At 33.4% G+C, this 22,676-nt stretch overlaps 1 protein-coding gene across 3 annotated transcripts in view; it reads left to right on the forward strand.

Annotated features, from left to right (window-relative positions):
* Positions 1-22,676, forward strand: part of CERT1 (ceramide transporter 1) — a 102,945-nt gene that overhangs the window by 31,250 nt on the left and 49,019 nt on the right. For all 3 annotated transcript variants that reach the window (XM_019641038.1, XM_019641036.1, XM_019641037.1), the window contains 3 exons: positions 15,190-15,297; positions 16,153-16,291; positions 21,539-21,622. In XM_019641038.1, the coding sequence (XP_019496583.1) occupies positions 15,190-15,297; positions 16,153-16,291; positions 21,539-21,622 (331 nt within the window). The remainder of the gene's footprint in view (positions 1-15,189; positions 15,298-16,152; positions 16,292-21,538; positions 21,623-22,676) is intronic.

The following is a 22,676-nucleotide window of genomic DNA, read 5'->3' on the forward strand; positions in this document are numbered from 1 at the left end:
CTTGACATTTTATGTCAAAAAGACAGGAGCGTACTACAAATCAATAAGAAAAGCTTACACGGCTTAACTTTAAAAAAGTCAAAAGACTTGAACTGGCACTTCACAAAAGAAGATATCTAAATGAGTAATAAACATTTGAAAAGGTACTCTATGCCATTAATTAAGGAAACGCTAAGTTAAACCACAATGAAATACTACCATCCACTTGGCAGAGTGACTTTAAGCATAAAAAAGTCTTAATACCAAGTGTTGGCAGGAATGTGGAGCAACAGGTGTAAATTGGATGCAGATACTTTGGAAAACAGTTTTGCAGTATCTACTAAAGCTGAATGAACTTAATTGTCTTTTCAGATCAGATAAATATTGAAAATTTGAAAAGATTCTGCAGATATTGATGTCATAGGTCTATTCATTTTCATTATACTTGTTAGGTTACAGGAAGTACAGGCCAATGCATGTTACCTCGAGAAATGGGAATATTGCCAGGAACCAAAGAAGTTTAGAATGCCCTACCTGTAAAGAAAGCCCAAACTGTGTACTTTACTCTGAGTGCTCTTATTGTTAGCAGAACTCACTTACTCTCCTGTTACCTGCCCTGCCTGCTGTTAATGTAGCTTAGATTCATTCTATTAGTCTTCACTCTTTCATAGTTTCTGTTTTTTCATAACTTAGTTTCTTCTTCCTTGGTTTGTCATGACCTTTTCATACCTTTGGCTTCCTTTGAGTTTCAACTTTTATTGCTGACTGCCCTAATCTCTTGGCATTTCCCAAAGGAGAAAAGCTGATTGCCTTTTTACTCTAGGTTACTATGAATTGGCCACCCTTGGTCCATTTATAATTAATTGTATATTTACTTGTGCTTAAAGGATAGTGGGATTGGCAGCATACAAACATAATGTTCTGAAAGTATAAGCTATAATTTTGTATAGTGTAGCCAAATTTGAAAGTTTTTATAATGCTCACTACATATTTGCTACTAACAATTTAGGTGAATATTACTAGATTTTCATTTTATTTCTCTATCCCTTGTTAGTCTATAATTTGCTTGTAAAAAGTTTCTTAAGATAAAAAAAGATAGTTAACTGGAGTTGAATAACTGTTCCATATCATTACTACAGAAAATATTAAAGAAAATGAAGTTATATGCTACAAAAGGCATTTTTTACAATGTTTCAGTGTTATATTTGAATTTTTATTTAATCAGGAGGGAAGATTTCTGACAGTTACTGGGACAGATGGGGCTTCTTTTTTTGTCTTTGATGTGAAAAAGTAATGGTTGTGTGGCATGGCTTACGGGTATTGACAGCAGTGGAAACTTCTAACTTTACTTGTGGAATATATTGGACATTGTCCGGGAGAAAAAGTTCCTTAAAAAATTAACATAAAACTCATTTTCATCAAATAAATCTTTTAGCTAATAGCCTATAAAGGATTTTGCATATGTTGTCTTTATTGCCTGGTAAATATTCTGGGCTTGTTTGGAATTGAGAGATGAAAGACAGCATTGAGTTAGGAATAATAGGAATAGGTAGCAAAGTGAATGAATACCCTGCAGGTTGAAATGTTACCCTAGCTGAAAACACGTCTGTCATTTTTCAGTCACATGGAAAGCCCATGTACTTGATAGACAAGATGTGATCCTTGATAAGAATACTCATATCACTCTTCATTTCCTAGCCCCTTATTCTGTTCTGTAGGGGGATAGAGGAGTTCTTCGGCACTGTTACCATTTAATATTCCTGGAAGCCTTTTGGTGTAGGTGTTATTTCCATGTTGCATAAAAATGAAATTGAATAGATTATGAGAACATTGATTAGTGAGTGATGGTAGCATTATTACTAAGAACAACCACCTCAGTTTTTTGTAACACCCTTAATAGTTAATTTCGGCTTTTTCTCGTGGAAGCATAGTTGAGTACTAAAAAAATAAAATAAAATAAATAAATAAACCCCCTTAAAAAACTTTTCCCCATACAATTGTATCTAAATATTCTTAAGTCTTTTACAATAAAACCATTCCTGCAAATAGTTTTATTGGTTAGATTTTATTGCCCCCTTCACTCTGGTTTTTAAAAGTAATATTTGCTCATTAGAAGGGAAAAAATACAAAACTTTCTTCAATGTATTGCTCTTCATTTTGGTATAGTCTTATTCTCTGTACATTTTCCCCCCAAAACATTATGGAGATAACAAAGTTTATATCCTTTTTTCCCCCATCTGACATCATTTTCTTATTATAAAACAGCTTTGTTAATATTTGTACTGTAATTCTTTTTATTAGACCTTTAGATTTCAATTTTATTTTTTTTTTACTGCCTTCCTACATAAAGCATTTTTCTCCAGTTTAGTTGTGTCCTTATAATAGATTATCAGAAGTAGAATTGCTAGGTTTAAGGATATGAGCACTTTTGATATATGTTACCAAATAGCTTTCCAAAAAGATTATACTCATCTACAGGCCATCTGCAGAATGTGTAGACTTTCGTTTCATGGCAGCTTTACTATCATTATTAGTTTTTTAACCCTTCTAAGTGAGATAGATGAAAAATGTTCTGTGACTATTTTTTGTTTTAATCTTTGTAGAAGTGATATGTGATTGCTGTAAATAATTCAAGCAATATAGATAATGCTGAGAACTACAAAACAAATAAAAAGAAAATTCAGGCCTCAGAGAAATGACCACTGTTCATNAAGCAACGTCCTCCACAGCTAGACTGAAGAACAAAAGGACAGCAATTTTTCTGTTCCCCTTCCCCGATTCCCCAACGCTGTTCCCTCCCCCAATTCCCCAATTAAAAAAAAAAAATCTGTTCCACTAGTGAGGATTCATCACTTTTAAAAGATCACTTATAAATTGACTATAAGGAATTAAGAGATTAAGAAGCCATGACCTGTTGAAGCTCATCCCGAAATTAAGGCGATCTCTAAAGTGATAAAGTCTTGAGGGCGGGAGACAGGGTTGGGTAATGATTCCTGGAAACTTACATGTAAACCCAGTTTCATAAAGTGAGTTTTCTCCTGTTGTGAAAGACTTCAAGTGGTTTCATTTGGCTTTTTAAAAATTAGGAAATTCATCCGGGTAAAGGTGATTCTACTTTATCTCTTACCCCACAACAAAAGTAGTAAAGAGGGGTTAAAATTTTTTTAACTCAAAATGTGAGAACTGGTGAAGAGACCATAGAAGACAGCCTTTTAGAAGATGGAAAACATATGGACAGGGGCTAAGTGAGTTAGTAGATCTGAGAAACTCAAATCCTAAGCAATCAGTTGGGAAAGCTGAGAACTAGATTTACATCTCAATCATGTAATACTTTAACAGTACCAGATACCTCTTGAAATAAGAATTTTGGGGTGGAAGTTGTTCAAAGTGAGGATACATTGAATATCAGTTTAAGAAGCAGTCAGATCCCCAGATTTTTCTGTCTCACTGTTTCTGGGCAGTTGGGTGATTGCCCCATCCCTAACCTGACAAAAGATAGAAGGTTTATAGAGAAGATAAAATAGTGGGTCTCTGGGCTAGAGAGTAGGGGAATAGACACTAGAAACAATTAAAAGCAGGGAATCATAATAGAGGGGGATTAAGGGAAGTATGCAGACTGGATACTGAGACCTCACTCCTCCCCATCCCATCCCAAGAGTTTTAATATTTGAACAACAGGAGCACCAGGAAGAGAAAACAGAAGAAAGGAATCGTCAGTGAAAGAATACAAGAAAAATTCATAGAAATAAAGGACATGAGTTTTCACATTGAAAGGGCCAATGAAGGACCAGCATGATAGTTAAAAAAAGATTCATGTTTATAAAGACACATCATTATGGTGAGTCAGACAACTGGGAAGAAGATCCTAGTTGCTTCCAGAGGAAAAAAGAACAGATCACAAAAAAGGATAAAGATGCAAAATGACTGTGGACTTTTCAAGAACAATACTGGAGGCTAAAATGCAAAGGACCATGCCTTCATTTTTCTGAAGAAGAATTATTTTCAACACTGAATTCTGTTTCTAGCCAAACAACTAAGCAAATACAAAGGCAGATAAAAGCATTTTAAAATACAAAGGTCTCAAAAAAGTTACTCTTTGTGGTTTTTCAAAAATCTTACTTGAGTGATAACAGCTCAGATACCTACAGATGAAATGATATGTTTTGAATTTGCTTCAAAATAATTCACTTGGGAGGGTGTGTATTGTCAGGAGTGGGGGTCAGGGGAGGAGTATAGATAAAACAAGGATGACCATGAGTTAGTAACTGTTGAAGCTAAATAGTGGTATGTGACATTCATTATCTTNAAAAAAAAAATACTAGTTGATAATTCTTCTCATTTGAGGAGCACTTGCCAGTGAATTTCTAAAGAAATTAGAATCTTATACAGTAAGATTTATGCCTTGAGAAACGAGTGTCTGTTCAACAGTTTGTTTGGAAATACTATCTTCCATCTTTAGGCAACTTGAATATAACTCTAATAATGTAACTTGAGTAATTTGAATATAGTAGGAAATATTTCAAATATTTGGTAAGAAGTTTTGGAAGAAGGAAAATATCAATATAAAAAAAGGATTCCTGTTGAAATGCAGGACCTAGAATGTTGAAATAACTTACCCAAATTATATAATTACAAACTGTATTGGTTTTCTAGGGTTACAGTCTAACAAAGTACCTCAAACTGGGTGGTTGTCTCAGTTCTGGAGCATAGCAGTCCAGATCAAGGTGTTGTCAGGGTTGGTTCCTTCTGTTGCTTTTGATGTTTTGCTGCCAATCTTTGGTGTTCTTTGGCTTATAGATAGATGTATTATTCCAGTCGCTGCATTCATGTTCACACAGCCTTCTTTTTCCCTGTGTGTGTATCTGTGTTCCAAATTTTCCCTTTTTAGAAGGACACTAGTCATATTGGATTAGGGGCCTCTTCTACTCCAGTGTGACCTCCTCATCCTAATTAGTACATCTCCAGTTACCCTATTTTCAAATAAAATCACAGTCTAAGGTACATAAGCTTAGGGCTTTAGAATATAAATTAGGGAACACACAATTAAACCTGTAACACAAAGAATCAGAGTTAAGACTAGAACTCAAGTCTCCTGATAACCATCTGGTGTTATTTTATCACATGTCACTGAGCATAGGAAAAATGTGTATTGATGCATTTTATTTTATGTAAGACTTGCAGGAACACAACTGTTAAATATTTATAAAGCAACTCTAAAATTTGTGATTTACTATTAAGGTCTTTTATTAAATCTGTGTAGTAAATATGGTCTGTATTTTAGCATTCAAGTTTCCTTAAAACAAGGAAAATACATAATTTTTTAGATGTGCCTGCTTGAAGTATTGGGTTGTCAGAAAAGTCATGATGTATTTTTTCTATGTTTTCCGTTGCAAAAATGCATCATGACTTTTCCGACAACCCAATAGTGAGCAAGAGGCTTGTTTTCATAGTTTTTCTGAATGTCTTTTAAGCTTCACATACACCAGTTTTTATTTAGTTGTTTTTTAATTAATTTATTTAGCATTTTATCTTAATATCCAAAGTGCTTAAAATATTCAGGGGCTCTGAGGTCAAACCCAGGTTTAGATCTTGGCTCTGCTTCTTATGGCCAGATGTACCTTTGGGCAGATTACTAATTTTTCTGAGCTTCACCTTCCTTAGCTAGTTAAAGATGGGGTGATACTTAGGTCTGGGATGATTATGTGTATTGAATGAAATAACAGAAAAGCACTTGCACAGTTCTTGGTACACAGTAGGCACTCAAATTTCTTTATTTTGTGAAATATTTGTATTGGAAATAAAGCCTGCAGTTTTAAGAAAAGAATGAATAGGAGAAGCTGGCAAAGCCTTTTAATAAAGGGACAAACAGCCAGGTGACTTTTTAGATCCAGGGTATGTGGCATGTCATATTTGAACAGATTCTCATGTATTTCCTAAAAGCATGTTCCGTCTACAAAATGGTTCATTTCACTATGTGTGTGTGTGCGCGCATAAACAGTTAACTTTTTGTATGCTTTCTGCATGTTCCTGACCGTTTTTACCTTGTTCCATTACCTGTTGTTGTTGTTGTTTTTTAAAGGCATGTTGTGCCTTTTTAAAATCAGATTTTTTGAGGTATAAGTTATATCAGTAAAATTCACCCTTTTAAAGTGTACAGTTAATAGTTTCCACAAATATATATACAGTCATGTAANACGTCTGTCATTTTTCAGTCACATGGAAAGCCCATGTACTTGATAGACAAGATGTGATCCTTGATAAGAATACTCATATCACTCTTCATTTCCTAGCCCCTTATTGTGTTCTGTAGGGGGATAGAGGAGTTCTTCGGCACTGTTACCATTTAATATTCCTGGAAGCCTTTTGGTGTAGGTGTTATTTCCATGTTGCATAAAAATGAAATTGAATAGATTATGAGAACATTGATTAGTGAGTGATGGTAGCATTATTACTAAGAACAACCACCTCAGTTTTTTGTAACACCCTTAATAGTTAATTTCGGCTTTTTCTCGTGGAAGCATAGTTGAGTACTAAAAAAATAAAATAAAATAAATAAATAAACCCCCTTAAAAAACTTTTCCCCATACAATTGTATCTAAATATTCTTAAGTCTTTTACAATAAAACCATTCCTGCAAATAGTTTTATTGGTTAGATTTTATTGCCCCCTTCACTCTGGTTTTTAAAAGTAATATTTGCTCATTAGAAGGGAAAAAATACAAAACTTTCTTCAATGTATTGCTCTTCATTTTGGTATAGTCTTATTCTCTGTACATTTTCCCCCCAAAACATTATGGAGATAACAAAGTTTATATCCTTTTTTCCCCCATCTGACATCATTTTCTTATTATAAAACAGCTTTGTTAATATTTGTACTGTAATTCTTTTTATTAGACCTTTAGATTTCAATTTTATTTTTTTTTTACTGCCTTCCTACATAAAGCATTTTTCTCCAGTTTAGTTGTGTCCTTATAATAGATTATCAGAAGTAGAATTGCTAGGTTTAAGGATATGAGCACTTTTGATATATGTTACCAAATAGCTTTCCAAAAAGATTATACTCATCTACAGGCCATCTGCAGAATGTGTAGACTTTCGTTTCATGGCAGCTTTACTATCATTATTAGTTTTTTAACCCTTCTAAGTGAGATAGATGAAAAATGTTCTGTGACTATTTTTTGTTTTAATCTTTGTAGAAGTGATATGTGATTGCTGTAAATAATTCAAGCAATATAGATAATGCTGAGAACTACAAAACAAATAAAAAGAAAATTCAGGCCTCAGAGAAATGACCACTGTTCATTATTGGTAAAGATTCCTTCCAGATATTTTTTGCATGCACAGCCTTACATTTTTACATAAATAATACCATACTGTTTTGTAGCTTTTAAGTTATGGGTATTTTTTAACATTTGCTACAGCTCTCGATTTCTCCCCTACCCTTAAGAACAGAATGCATATATATTTTGTAGAAAATTTAGATTTGGGACTAACGCCTCAGAGTAATAAAGAATGTTTATTTGCTGACCATTGTTTTATGTACATTTGTTTCTTTTAGGATCCTTGCAAAGAAGAATTAATGGTTCAGATCCCATGGCCAGATACAATCTTAACATTTCAACAATCCCACGAATACTACTTCAACATATTAAACCTTTTTCCCTTACTGTGTGGAACATTTAAGGGAACTTCAAAAAGTAGTATTAACTGGGGGTGGCCGGTTAGCTCAGTTGGTTAGAGCGTGGTGCTCATAAAACCAACATTGCCAGTTCGATCCCCACATGGACCACTGTGAGCTGCGCCCTTCTTTAAAAAATCAAAACAAAAAAAATGTTTGACGTCTTAAAAAAAAGAAAAAAGTAATATTAACTGTTTTGCTACTGTTATCTCTTTGCAATTAGCTAAAAAGAATGAAATTATGATCTTTGTATTCTGTGCCTGTGGAACTTCCTTCTAACAGAAAATATGCATTGACCCTTTTTTCAAGGGGAAACCATAAAATAAGAAAGTTAAAAGAGTACTGTTAGTATTTTGTTAAACCTGTTGCTAGCTGCTGCTGCTGCTGATGATGATGATGATGATTTTTTATTTTCCCCTATGTAAGAAATATCCTGACTGTGGGGGATGAAGAAGCAATAGTAGCTAACATTTATTATGCACTTATGAAACAAATATTACAACATATTATTACAGATTTCTTCAGTATAAAGTGCACTTCCTATATCTACTTCAACTATTTTGAAACAATATCTCCTTACAATAGATATATACTAGAACAAAAAAACCCATTAAGTAATGGATAGTAAATGAATATGGAAGCTGATAGCAGTTTAGTGTAACGGTAGTTCTACCTCTAACAGGGCCTTACAAGCAATGAATGAACTTGAACCAAAGAAAAATAGGGAGCCAAATAGGATTTCAAACAGGAAATAAAGAATCAGATATCTATTTTTAAAGGATTACTTGGCTACACTAGAAAGGATTTCAAGAGGAATGGACTAAAAGCAGTTAGAAAGCTGGAGGATTTATCCACATGAGACAACTCAGTGACCAGAACTGGAGAATGGCAATTGGAAAATAGAGAAAGAGACAGATTTGAAAGAAGTATAGAAGCAAAGTCTCTGGATGTTGAGTCTTCATAGAATAATTATTAATATCATGGACCCTTGAATCTGGGATTAAATCCTGGCTCCCTTACTTAGCAATTGTGTGACTCTGAAGACATTACATGAAATCACCTATAAGATGGATGTAATAATAATAATAATAATAATAATAATACCCATTTCACATATGCTCTTAAGCAGATTAAATGAGATAATGCACGTAAAGCAGTAGCATTATGCCTGGCACCAAGTAAGTGTCCTAAGTATTAGCCTTTACTGCTGCTGCTGTTGTAATTTATCCAAGGTGGCCCCCTGGAGTTAATATATAAACATCCATTGAAAGTTTCTGAACTCTTTCATCAGCCCTCCTCTCACAGCAAAACAGAAGATCTCCCTTATCCTTTAGTGTTTGTTTTCCAGAGCTAGAGGGAGGTTGGGGAATTGTTTAACAGACTTCCTTTATACAGCCTCATTTGATTGATCTAGTTATTTCTCACCTTCATTTTAATGTCACTAAGAAAAAAGACAGTGGAACCTCTAGACTCCCTCAAAGGAGGAAGGATTTCTAAAAAGCGAAGACTGAATTTCAGCGTGTCATATATAGTTTATATAGAATCGTCCTTTTTTTATCACTGGTTGGATTCTTAAACAGCTTTTGGTACAGAGGAAGGACTTGGTAGTTTACTAATTTCCCTCTGTAGATGAAAGGATATATTATGGAATCCAAAGCCCTAAATTTTAAGTACAAGAAAGGAAGGTCTGGAATCGAGAGAGTGGTGCAGCTATTGTTAACATTCTCCTGCAGTAGATATTATATTTGGGCATTGTTTTAGTTCTTCGGATTGTGATAGGCAGTATCTTATTTTCTTCTGCCCTTCTAGCATTCTTTAACACTTAACTAAGATGTCTGATAAGGCCTCCTTAACCTTTCCAACCTTATCTCACTACAACACTTTGCCTATTTAGATATTTCTGGAAAAGAAAGCTCATCTCCTGCTCTAATAGAAGAAAATGCAAAATGAATAACCAAGTTCCATAGATGACCTTCAAATGACGTTATATTTGATATTGTTTTTTAAAGTATGATACAAGAATGACTAGGATATGGAAAGAAAAAAAATGTCTCTAGGACGAACCTGAACAAATGTTCTATTTTCCATTATGATTTGAGAAAAGTATCTTGAAAATAAGCAAATATTCTTCTCAATGAAATTAATTGTACTGTCGCTGGGCTTTAGACAGTTAAAGCATGATAAAAATCCCCTTTACTACCATTTTTAAATTTCTTTGATTCATGAGGTGCTGCAATTTCTTGGAAATCATTGTGGATTTAACCTCTCTTCATGTGATGCATCATACATGTTGGTTTTCTGAATGAATTGTGTTATATCTTTCCATCTGGTTCAGTAAAGAACTGCCTTCATTTGGCCTCCACTGGATATATACATTTTTAGCCAAAGCGTTGGTATTTAGGTTTAATATGGAGAACTGTAGTTCTAGACTAGCCATATTATTTTAAGGGTAAAAAAATTAAGCCCAGAAGGGTAATGACTGACTTGTTTGTTGTCTGGTGGTTACAGTGATCCTAGAGCCTGTCTTCTCACTCTTATCCTTAATGTTCTTTCTACTCCGGAGTCTGCTGTTTCTCTAGGGGGATCCATAAGTATTTGAAAGGTTAAGTAGATGAGATTTTAATATTTACAAGGATGAAATTGTTGTGCCAAATTTTATCTCAAATACTCTTTATTTTGACCTACACAAAAATAAAATTGTTGCTATTAAAACTTATGATATTTTAAATCACAACCATATTTATTAAATTGCTTTCTTGATTATGTCTTGCTTTTCATGTGGTTTGCTTTAAAATAGTAATATTGAAGGTAGATGTGTGGATGATCACAGCATAGCAAGCTTGTTTGGTTTTATTACAGGTTTCAGAATTTCAGTTTCTAAAAAATGCTCCATTGTTCTTATATTAACATTCAATACTGTATTTTCTCTCTTCCCATAATTAAAATGGAAAAAGACTGTAGTTTTGGGGTGGGGGAACTATGCTACTACTAACTAGATAATTTTTGACACCATGAGGAAGTTAATTTCTGTCTTCTTTTTTTTTTTTTTTTGCCATGTTTCTTGCTGGGGAGTATTACTAGGAAAAGAATAAGCTTTTCAAAAACCAGGTGCTGTTAAAAAATAAACAAACCTTTTTGTTATATTTTATACCACTGCTTTTGGGGTGTAGATGGGCTGATGAACAGCCTGTGCAGAATAATATATAAATTTATCTCCCAGATTATTAAAAACTGAAAAATTTAGCTACAACTTTAGGGGAGTTTTCAAATCAGCTCTTGAGTATTTCTGGTGTTTTATTAAATTCATAACTTTGAACTATATGATTTAATTTACCATGCTTTTCATTTTTCTCAAAAAGTCAAGATACAGAGAGTACAGGTACATATAAAGGAATTAGTCTAAAGGTTACTCTTAACACTTTGATCAATAGTAACCTTTGTTTCAGCTTTCCAAGTAGTATGCTCTTACTTGAAAAATGCTACTGACCCCCTCTAGTGGCCAATATATTGTGCTTTTTTTTTTTTTTAATAAAAAGGAATGTTATAACAAGGGGTATGGTCTCATTACTGTAGTATTTAAAATAAGTAAACTTTGTTCAATATAGGATGTATTCAATAAGTGTTTCACTGAACCCACATAGTTCAATTTTATATTTACGTTAACATGTTCAAGAATACACTTACAAACTCACAAATTTGGGAAAATTTTTTGCAAAGCAATTCACATGAGGGAACTTAAAGCAGATATATTGAAAGGGAAAAATATAGAAGGTGCCAAAAATATGTATACACATTTTAAGAAAGAAAAACTATTAAAATTGTAATACTCAATATATACCAATAGCAAAAGATGAATACAAGTCACGTTTGACTTCTGCAATTACAAGAGGTGCTCAAAGTGGTTACCATCAGCATCCAGACACTTCTGATTACCAGGAACTACTACCTGAGCAACCTTGATCAAAGTATCCACTTGTATACATTTTTTTAGTATCCCCGATATTCCTACAGTAACTGTATTTGAATTCTGCCGTATTAATTTTAGATAGAATTTGGTGTTTTCAAAATACTATATTGGTGATTAGAGATTGTAAGTAAGTTCAACTTCTTTTTTCTTATGGCAGCGTGAGTGGAATTTTTTAAAAGCCAGCATGCTTTTAAAGTATTATCCCCCAAAATCATAACACTGAGATTTTAAATCATGTTACAATTTTTAAGAACATTTAACAGTGTATCAGTTATGACCATAAGAGTAATTTCATTTGTGTGTGTATATGTATATTTGCTAAACACATTATTTCTATTTAAAGTTATCTCAGTGCAGTTGCTGACTGAAATAGAGTGACAAATGAATCGCCATTATTTAAATTCAATAACAGAATTGGTTATACTGTATTTTCTTTGTCCTTGGAATGATTTATATAATTTATAATGGAATTCATTTAAGTGAAATTTTATTACAGGTAGAAATACAATTCCACTAAACTCTCAGCCTCCACATTTATTTATTATCCATTATGTAAAACATACAGCAGTATCAATATTGCTATAGTACTCTTTTGTTCTATCATGTCTTTGTTGTAAGTAGATATTACTTGTTTTGAAATAGTGCAAACTAAAAAAATAGACACAAGTAGAAGAAGTATTTTTATAGTGAAGAAACATTTACTAAACTTTGTAGTGTTTATATTTTTTTTGAAGATCTTAAAAAAATATAGACAGTTTGACTTGCTCTGTTTAAGACTTACATGAAGCAGGAAATGGAGAGGGTAGATTCATTTGGATTTAAACTTCAGATTGTTTGGTTTTGAACATTTTTCCAATAAATAAAATTTGCTTTCAATATAAAATTTTGATTGTAAATTTTAGGGTCGTTTGTAATGGGCCATTGAGATTAATTTCTTTAGAAATGAATGACACATAGGTATCTAAGTTAATTTCTGAAGTACTTTATGCTTAACCTGTTACAAATAGATTCTTCTTATTTTTAATTTTATCCTTATATATTTAAATCTAATGTAAAATTACCAAACTAGTACAACAATTAAAATGTCAGAACACTACACTTAGAAAGTTAGCGCTATTGTAAAAAATAAGAAACTAGAGCCATTTTAGATAAAGAACCTAGCTCGGTATGTTTGTTCCAGGACATTATTTGATAGAAAATCTTATTTCTTATAAATTATGTGATTGTTGTAATTAGAATTCTCTTTTGTTGGGATTCTGTTATATTGAAACAAACTTAACCTTTCCTCTTTATCTACTTTGTTGAGGTACAATTTAACATTCTTAAAATGTATCCATTTTAATTGGACATTTGAATTTTGACAGTTATACCCTGTGCCCCCCCAGTTTTTTTGTATTCAGTGTCTCTGCTGCACCCTGACCTGCTTTCTATTCATACAATAGTTTTGTCCTTTTAAAAATAAAAAATCAATTTTCTTGAGGTGTAATTTACATACAAAAAGTACATGCTTTACCCTTTCATTAATAGTTTTCCTGGTACCAAAATATTTATTTTGCATCATCACTAAGACACTGCTTTGCTTTGAGATGTGGAGTAGTGTGTAGTGGTATGAGTCTTAGAGAAGAGCTTTGATTCCATATAGTCTTAAGTTTACATGTAACTTGTTAGTAAATTCAGTAAAGAAGATATTGCAGGGCCAGCCAAGTGGCTCAGTTGGTTAAGCGCGTGAGCTCTGAGCAACAGTGTGGCCAGTTTGATTCCCACATGGGCCAATGAGCTGTGCCTGAGATGAGCTGCCTACAGGTGGCAGGGTGGCTTAGCTGGTGAGAGCACATGCTCTTAACAGCAAGGTTGCTGGTTCGACTTTTGCATGGGATGGTGGGCTACGCCCACCCACAACTAAGATTGAACATGGCGCCTTGAGCTGAACTGCCCTGAGCTGCCGAAGGGCAGCTGGATGGTGACCAGACTTGGAGCTAAGCTAGCTGTGCCCTCCACAACTAAGATTGAAGGACAACAACTTGGCTGTTCCCCTTACCCAATTTCCCAACACTGTTCCCCTTACCCCAATACAATCTTTAAAAAAAAAAAAAAAGATATTGCAGTACCTTTGATAGGATATTTTATGAACAAGCATCATTAAAGTATGACAATTTCACTTTGACTATTTGTTGACCCGTATATGCAGGAAGATTCAATTTTGAGAGACTGTTTGTTTTCACATGGATGAATTTCTGGTGTCTGCTTGATAATAATTTCTTTTTCATGAGTTGTTTTGCTATTTTGATTATGGATTCCTTCTCCTTTCTTTTAACTCACTCCTCTCCTTTTTTCTTGAAATATTAAACTTAAGTTAAATGAAGTGATACTGAACTGGAAAATGTTTTGAACTAGTATTTACATAAAAATAATAAAATTTTGTTTATTAAATCAGTATAAAAGCTTAATATTCTTGTACCTAAGAGAACATTGTCCAATTAGAATAATTCATAGGTAAACCAACTGCTGTATAGAAAATATAATGGATTTTCAGGAACCAGAGCATAGAAAACGTAAAATGTCAATGGAAATACTTTTTGTAATACATTGTACTTAATTTTAATGATTCTTAATCTTAATCTTGAAAATCAGGTAACCTAACACAACTTCTAATTGCTGCTACTAGGTGTGATACAAAAATGATTAAATATTATTTTACTGTTTAAGTTTAGTGACTAGGACTAAAATTATGCATAATACTTAAAAAATAAATAAATAACAGTAGAAAGTAATCAAAGATCCAAAATACTTGAGCAGGTTTCAGGTACTTGGAAGTTATTTTTTTCAAATATTCAATTCCTTTGTCTATTTTATTGGTACTGCATTTGTCTTAGGGAGGGTAGAATATAAAATTGATGCTCTGATGAGTACCAACCCCACCAAAATGAAATAAAAGTATTATTACAGTGCTAAGTCTAAGTATACCCCAGTGTCCAGCAGTTCAGTTATTTGCTATGGCATGATTACTTAACAGACTGGCAAAATTGAGAACTTTTTTTGTGACGTGAACCGTCGAGGTGGCTACAAAAATTAAAAAGATACAGTCTTCTTCTAGAAGATCCAAGTCCAATAGTAATTATAAAATGTAAATATAATTGAGTGATAAATGCCATAATCATGCCATGTTAAGAATGATTGAGAATACAGACACAAATCACCTGGTATAATAGAAAAGGCTTCATTAAGACAGTGGTAAGGGAGAGTATTGGAAATAGTATTATAAAGAAATAGCACAGGAAGTTTTCCTCTTATTACCTGTTTTGCCCTTGTTCTATCCAATTTTTATAACAACCTTATTAATTTATAGGAAAACTTTTATTTTCTCTTAAGTATTTTCTCTAGTTTTATTAAGATATAACCTTGTACTTAAGGTGTCAGAATAATGATTGTATATATACATATATAGGGAAATGATTACGACAGTAAGTTTAGTTAACATCCATCATCTCACATAATTACAGTTTTTTCTTGTGATGATTAAGTGTTTTTTATTTAATTTGTTTCATGTGATCTGCTTTTCTTTTTAGACTGAATCTGGTTATGGATCTGAGTCCAGCTTGCGTCGACATGGCTCGATGGTGTCACTGGTGTCTGGAGCAAGTGGCTATTCTGCAACATCCACTTCTTCATTCAAGGTATGTGGTTGGGAATGCTTTAAGTTAAGGCAACATAAATTGAATTTAATACAGAATGTTGGGAACAGAGCTTATTTGATGGTTTTTTGGAAAAGCTTTTCTACAATGTAATTTATTTGAAGTTGTTACAGAATAGTTCTTTTTAGGGCTAAAATTCATGGCTCATAAAATAGAAAATGAACACGTCACAGATTTTATTTCATTCATTAATAGATAAGATGTAAAGAAAAAATTTGGTTCAAAGGAGAACCTGAAGAATGCTGAAATGCTTTTGCTAATATATACAAAAACTGGTCAGTATCCACAGATTAGTAACTAGTATATCACCACTGGACCCAAGTTTATTTGCATATCTATGGATAAGAATCGTTTATGTCACTCTCAGTTTTCTACTACTTAAAAGAGTTATAAAATAGCTCAAATTAAATGAAATCAGAGACGTCTATAGGATTAGACAACACCCTCTCCTAAAGGTTTCTAGATGCTTAGAGGTTCCATAGATGACACTCACCATTCTTTTGTAAGGACGCCCAGTAATATTTTTGCCCATTTCAAAGTCTTTCACAATTTTTCCCCAGAATGTCAATAATTTGAAAATATTAAATGTTATCTTAGTAAATTGTCAGGTTTATTTATTGCTCTCTTACTTCCTTCAGGCTTATCACTATCTAGCCATTGTTAAGTCAGTTTCAAGTCTATCCCTAGTAGTATTACATTGAGCTTGAGAGCTCTCCCTATTGCATGGCCCTCATTAGTAAGATGTAGATCATAAAAGGTGATAAAATATCATAGGACTAAATAAATTCCAGTTTTGTTCATTTGGATTACAACCCCACCCCTTTTTGTGTTTTGCAGAAAGGCCACAGTTTACGTGAGAAATTGGCTGAAATGGAAACCTTTAGAGATATCCTATGTAGACAAGTTGATACTCTACAGAAGTACTTTGATGCCTGTGCTGATGTTGTCTCCAAGGATGAACTTCAAAGGGATAAAGGTTAATTAGGCTATTACCACTATTTTTACTTGGAGAATGAATGGATTTAAAGCCTCTTGATCTTAAAGGGTAATGTCTTTAACTGATAAAGGTAATTATAGTCACTTTTGCTGCAAACCCCCAATGTAACAGATTTCAGTGTCCATATAACTGTGTACTTTAGTAACATCTTAATCTGATCGCTCATACCAGATTCCACCAAAGATTTTTTAAATTATTTTTAAACTCTTCATTTTATTGAAAAATATAATATCTGTCTTCTTGGTAATATGGGGCATTTTACATGATTATGTCTAATAAATTTGCCCTGTGATGAGTCTTAGAGACATATATTTATGTTAAATTCTCCTGGAATCAGTCGATCTTTTTCCCTCTGTCTTTTTCTTCTCCCTTTCCCATCTTTCTCTTTTCACCTTACTTTCTCTCCCTCTCCATCACTCTCCCTTCCTCGGCCTTTTTTACATGGAAGAGGAAATCAATAATAGAGCTACATATACATTTAAAAATAATTTGTAGTGAATATTTTTAAGAGAGATATCTTCAGTTAACTTACTTTTAGTGTGAGTTTTCAACTTTTACTTTGTTACTGCTAAAATATTACTGATGTTGTCAACATCTGTTCTTCAATTTTTCTCTTACTTGCTCTGAAGGCAAAAATGAACTACTCACAGGATTATTGCTAAATAGCGCTAAGTTTATTCCTTGTATAACTAGGTTGCTTGATATTGCTTAATTTGGTTTTATTAAATGTATTTGATCTGAGTTCAAATTCTTTTTGTCTTCTCTGTTCTCTGTCCCATTTTTTCTGTATTCTTTGAAATTATTTTTTTATAATTCCATTTTTTATCTCCCTTGCTTTTTAGTTATAACTGTTATTTTAGTGACTACTTTAGGATTTATAGTATGCACATTTAAGTTATCACAGTCTACCTTCAAGTAATATACCACTACAAGTAATATACCACTTCAAGTAAAATAGCACAAATACTCTTCACTGCCCCATGGAGGCTTTTGGATACTGTTTCCTGGAATCGTTTCAGATAATTTTTTCCCTGACCTCCATATTTCCCTCACTTGTATGTGCTGCCAGGTACTCTACTGAATACTCGAAAGGACCTTCTGTCAATCTCCGGGGTTCTTGCTCTATATAGCTGTCTCCTCTCCAGTAGTCTGCCTTTGTCTCTCCCAACTCGCAGCTCCATTTCTCCATCTAAGAGAGTCTGTTGGGCTCCTTCTGGTCTCCTCCTTACTCTATAGCTTGCAAACTCTCCCAAGGCAATAAGTTGGACAACCACAGGGCTTGCATCATCTGTTCCTAGACACTCAGGGATCACTGTCCTTTGTTGCCTAATATCCAGTGTCTTGAAAAATCATTTCACTTATCTTTTCCAGTTTTTAGTTTCATGCTAGAGGGTAAATTCAGTTCTTTATTCCATCTTGGCCAGAAGAAGCCCATATTCTTCTTAAAATGTAGACAAAATTAACTGGTCTTAAAGTTCTTTATATTTGACATACTTTAAGTTTTTGATTCTTTAACATTTAATGTTTATTTCTCTCAAAATAAAGGCAGTAGAGCTGCTGTTTCTCCTTAATTAAAAAAAAATGTATGTAATAGTTCATCAATATTCTCACGGGACTGGTCCCAACTGATACCATAATCTGCATATGTTCAACTCCTTTGTATAGAATGGTGGATCATTTTCATATAGCCTACATTCATCTTTCCATATACTTTAAATCATCATCTCTAGATTACTTATAATACCTAATACAATATAAATGCTATGTAAATAGTTGTTATAATATAGTGTATGGAAGTAATGACAAGAAAAAACGTCTGTACATATTTATTACAGACACAACCATCATAGGCCTAACTTACATAGGCACAGGTCAGCAGCAACATAACTTTTTTTTTTTAATATTTTTAATGCACAGATAGTTGACTCCATGGGTGAGGAACCCACAGTACAGAGGTCTGACTGCAAATACCCTTTTTATCAAATTAAACATGACACATAAGCTTCATTTTCTTACAAATATCCCTTTAAACAAAAACAAGATATATACAGTTGGATTCCTTGTTTATTTTTAAATGGCCCACATCAATAGCATATAGCATCTGAAGGACACAAGTGATAGTGGAAGGAGTAGAATTTGGGATGCAGTTATAACGACGTTGTATAGAAGATGTGAATAATGATTTTAAATATTATTCATGTTTGAATAAATAATAACAGTGATAGACTAATGTGCTAGTTTGCTAGGGCTGCCATCATGAAGTACCATACACTAGGTGGCTAAAACAACAGAAATTTATTTTCTCACAGTTCTGGAGGCCAGAAGTTAGATCAAGTTGTTGGCAAGGCTGGTTTCTTCTGAGGGTCATGAGGGAAGGCTCTGTTCTAGGCCTTTCTCCTTGGCTTGTAGATGTCCTTCTTCTCCTGTGTCTTTATATTATCTTCGTTAAGTGTCTGTGTCCAAATTTCTTCCTCTTATAAGGACACCAGTCCTATTGGATTAGTGTCCACCCTAATGACCTCATTTTACTTATGTGTTTTAAAGTTGCAGAAAAGGAGTGTATTAGAAGTAAAAATACATTTCAAAGAAGCAGAAGCAGGCCCAAGCAGTAGAGAATGGCTCAAGGGCCATTATTAGAAAAGAAAGTACACTCCAAAGAGTTTGGACCATGCCGAGCAAAGGAAGCTCAAAAGGCCCTAATAACCTCATTTTAACGTGATTACCTCTTTGAAGAACCTGTCTCCAAATACAGTCACATTCTGAGATACAGGGGAGTTAGGACTTTGAATTATGAATTTGGGAAGTGGGGGACACAATTCAGCCCATAGCAATTAATTTTTCTATAAATGCTACTTTAAGAAATATTGATGTTTTAAGAATACATGCTGGATAAAGGTGAAGTAAGGACATGGACCTTAGTTTTCTACTTTGACTATAGATTAGAGTTGCTGACCCAAGTCTAAGGATCTCTATAGCTGCACTTTCATTAAATTATCAAAACTAAGTCTGTGACATATAGAATTTTAAAAATCACTGGTCTTCAGTAAGTGTGTCATTGAAATGGTAATAGGAAACTCATTTTATTTTAGGTGATCATCAGTGTTTTCATATAAAATGTTTTATCAGAACTGTTAGTAAGGCAGTTTTAACCTGACCACCACTCCCACACATACTTCAGTAAGATTAATTAACCCTTTAGATTTAGATACTCTGGGATTAAGAAATAGAAGGCATTATCTTTAATCTCAACATACTGCTTGATTTTAAACCAGGACATATATACGACATTAAAGGAAAGGTTCTTCTAATCTTGCTCTTCTATTCATTGTCAGTTTGATGACTTGAAGCAGATTAACATTTCTCCATATCTGTTTCCTCAACTATTACATCCAGCACATACGGTTGTGAGAATTAAATAAGAATGTATATGTTAACACTGTGCTTATAAGGAAATACATACAAACATAAAAGCTGCTATTATTAATGTAGTTAATTTGAAGGAATAAGGAAAGCAAGAGTGTGCAAGATCCAGAGATGGAATTCAGCATAATAGATTTGAGTGTTGGTGAGGGAAACTAGTCTGATTGAGATGGAGGATTTATATTAGCTTAGTGGTTTCAATCCATGTCAGATATCCCTTAAAGGCTTTTCAAGGATGGACAAGGAGTACTTGGTTGGGAAGGGAAGGAGGAAGGCCAGTCTTTTAACCAGAGCAGCTCTTGTTTTCATCAGTTTTACATACTGAGTATTTGGCTAAAATAGAAGGTTGAAAATCCCTATTTGGTGGTACTAGGCTATCGGATGGGTTAGGGATATGAAAGTGAATCTTTAGTAATTCAAAGTAGATACTAATTAGATGAGGGAAGTGCAAACCTTTCTATATTTAAGAACAGTTAATCAAAGTAACGTTGAGTCAAGGTTAGGATCTTGTCTGATTATGAATACTGATTTAAAAGCAGCAGTGCTGTGTTAATGAATTTATTAGAATTGACCATATTTGCAAATGGTTGATGAGACAATGAAGGTACACAGAATCTGGAAGTCTGATTAATCTTGGGACGAAGGTGTCTGCAGAGGCTTCAAAATGGATATTTAAGTCTGTAGGAATGATTGACTTAGAAAAGTGTCAGTCAGACATTGATATCGATTAGCTGGGTAGAAATGAATAGTAGGTGTTAGTAGATAATAGTAGCTTATGCTTTGAAAAAGTTGTTATAGATGAGTAGCAAAATTTGCAAGTGATGAAAAAATGAAATAGCCCAGTAATTAGAAAATGGCGGTACAAAATAAAGTATGGCACAGAATCTCCAATTAAAAAAAAAAAAAGAAAATGGCAGTACAGAATAAAGGTATTTTCCATGGTGATCCCTACCATTTAGTCAAAGAAGGGAATAAGAAACAGGAGTGGGCTTTGCATCCATTGGAGAGACAGCTAAAGTAGATGAGATATTCCTTGTAGAGCTAAATTACCAGTGAGGTAAAGAGATATAGGCAAGAAGTATGACAGTTTCATTCTGTAGAAAGGGAGTTCCTCAAAAGATAATAAAATAAAGAAGACATAAAAAAAACTTGATAGAAAGCAGAGAATTAGGTTGGGGGCTCAGGTTTAGAAATTTGCATTAAGAGTGGATAAATAGTGCAGAGGATTAAAAGTATGTGAGGCAGTAGAAAAAGAGATAATACACAGAACAGAGGTATGCAGAAAGAGAGAACACAGGAGATTTTTTTTTTTCTGGAATTGGGTTGAGTTAAAAGGGATGTCAAGGCACAGATACACTGGGATTAATGAAAATTGATATCACATCTGTAGGTCATATTTTCCCTGCATATTCACAAATGGTAGATTTAAGAACTCTCAGAAGCAAGCTACGGTATCCTCTGCATGGAAATTATTCTCTGTAGTCCTGCTCAGCCCTTGTAGGCCTCTGGTAGAATTATGACATTGCCTCAATGTAAATAGGAAGAGCTAGGACGACTAAAAGACAAAATCATATCTTAATACCATACCTTACATGAATAAGAGTGGGTACAATTTTTATAATTATTGTATTAAAGACATTCTGTAGCATATTTTTTGGGTATACCTTGATAAGCCCTGAAAATACAAAAACGAATAAGATCTTGTACTCACAGAATCCAGGGTATATTGATTCAGTTACTCATAAGAAGAAACTGCTTAAATTCTATTTCCTTTCATCCTAATATCCTTGCATATATTTTATTTAGTGGTAGAAGATGATGAAGATGACTTTCCCACAACACGGTCTGACGGAGACTTTTTGCATAATACCAATGGCAATAAGGAAAAGGGTAAGTAGTCCATTACTCTCAGCTGGATAACATACACTTTCCAAACTTACGTAATAACTAACTCTATAACAAGAATAATTATCCAATTGAGTAATTTTTAAAAAGCTGTCGAACTGCTGGAAATTGAATCTCTCTTCTGGACAAAGACATGTATTGTAGGTAAAATACACATTCTGACATTAAATAATAATGGCTGCTAATTATGTAAAAAAGACATTCTAAATTCCAGACATTGGCCCACTTATTTCAGCAGTATTTGCGAGAATCACCTTCTAAAACTGAAAAAGTTTATTTCTTAGGAGGAAACACTGTAATAGAACTCAACTGTTGCTTTAGAATATATTTCTTTCTGTTTAATGTTCTTTTCACACTCCACTTGATAAACTGGTGTTGAAAAGTATGTTATATAATCAGTGTTGTTAAAGGAAAATTATTGAACTAGCTCTAATTTCACAGCACAATTGTTTATAGACCCAGGAACAGTGGTTTATTTCATACATCAGTTTATTAATTGTTGCTCTATTTAGAAAGGGTAACTCATTAGATAGAATTCTGAATTGTTCATTAGAAACCTGTGATTTGTGACAAAATGGATGAACCTGAAAGACATCATGCTAAGAGAAATAAGCTAAAGAGAAATACTGCATGGCATCACTTACATGTGAAATTTTAAACCAAAACCAAACAAATTAGAAACTTTGATTAATAGTCAGTGCTTCTGTTTTGACATGTCCTAAGAAAATGCTGGAGTGGATTCCTAAAATTTTTTTAAGTTACAAATAAGCCTTAGTGGAAAAAAAATCTAATTGTTATTTTTCCTGCAATTATGAAAGAATGTAACGTAAAATCTGTGACTGTGGCATATTTTCAAATAATTTTTTAAAACTGTTATATGCATGGAAATATTTTTCTGTTTCAGAGATCATGGAAATTTCCATTATTGAAATTAAAATGTAATGCTTTTCTCTCCCCTCCCCCCAACCTTTTCCATCTTTACTCTTCTTATTTCTTACTTTCATCATGGCTCTCTACTTTTTCCTTTTTTTTTTTTTTT

The sequence above is a fragment of the Hipposideros armiger genome, unplaced genomic scaffold, assembly GCF_001890085.2.
Source record: "Hipposideros armiger isolate ML-2016 unplaced genomic scaffold, ASM189008v1 scaffold_55, whole genome shotgun sequence".
NCBI lineage: Eukaryota > Metazoa > Chordata > Mammalia > Chiroptera > Hipposideridae > Hipposideros > Hipposideros armiger.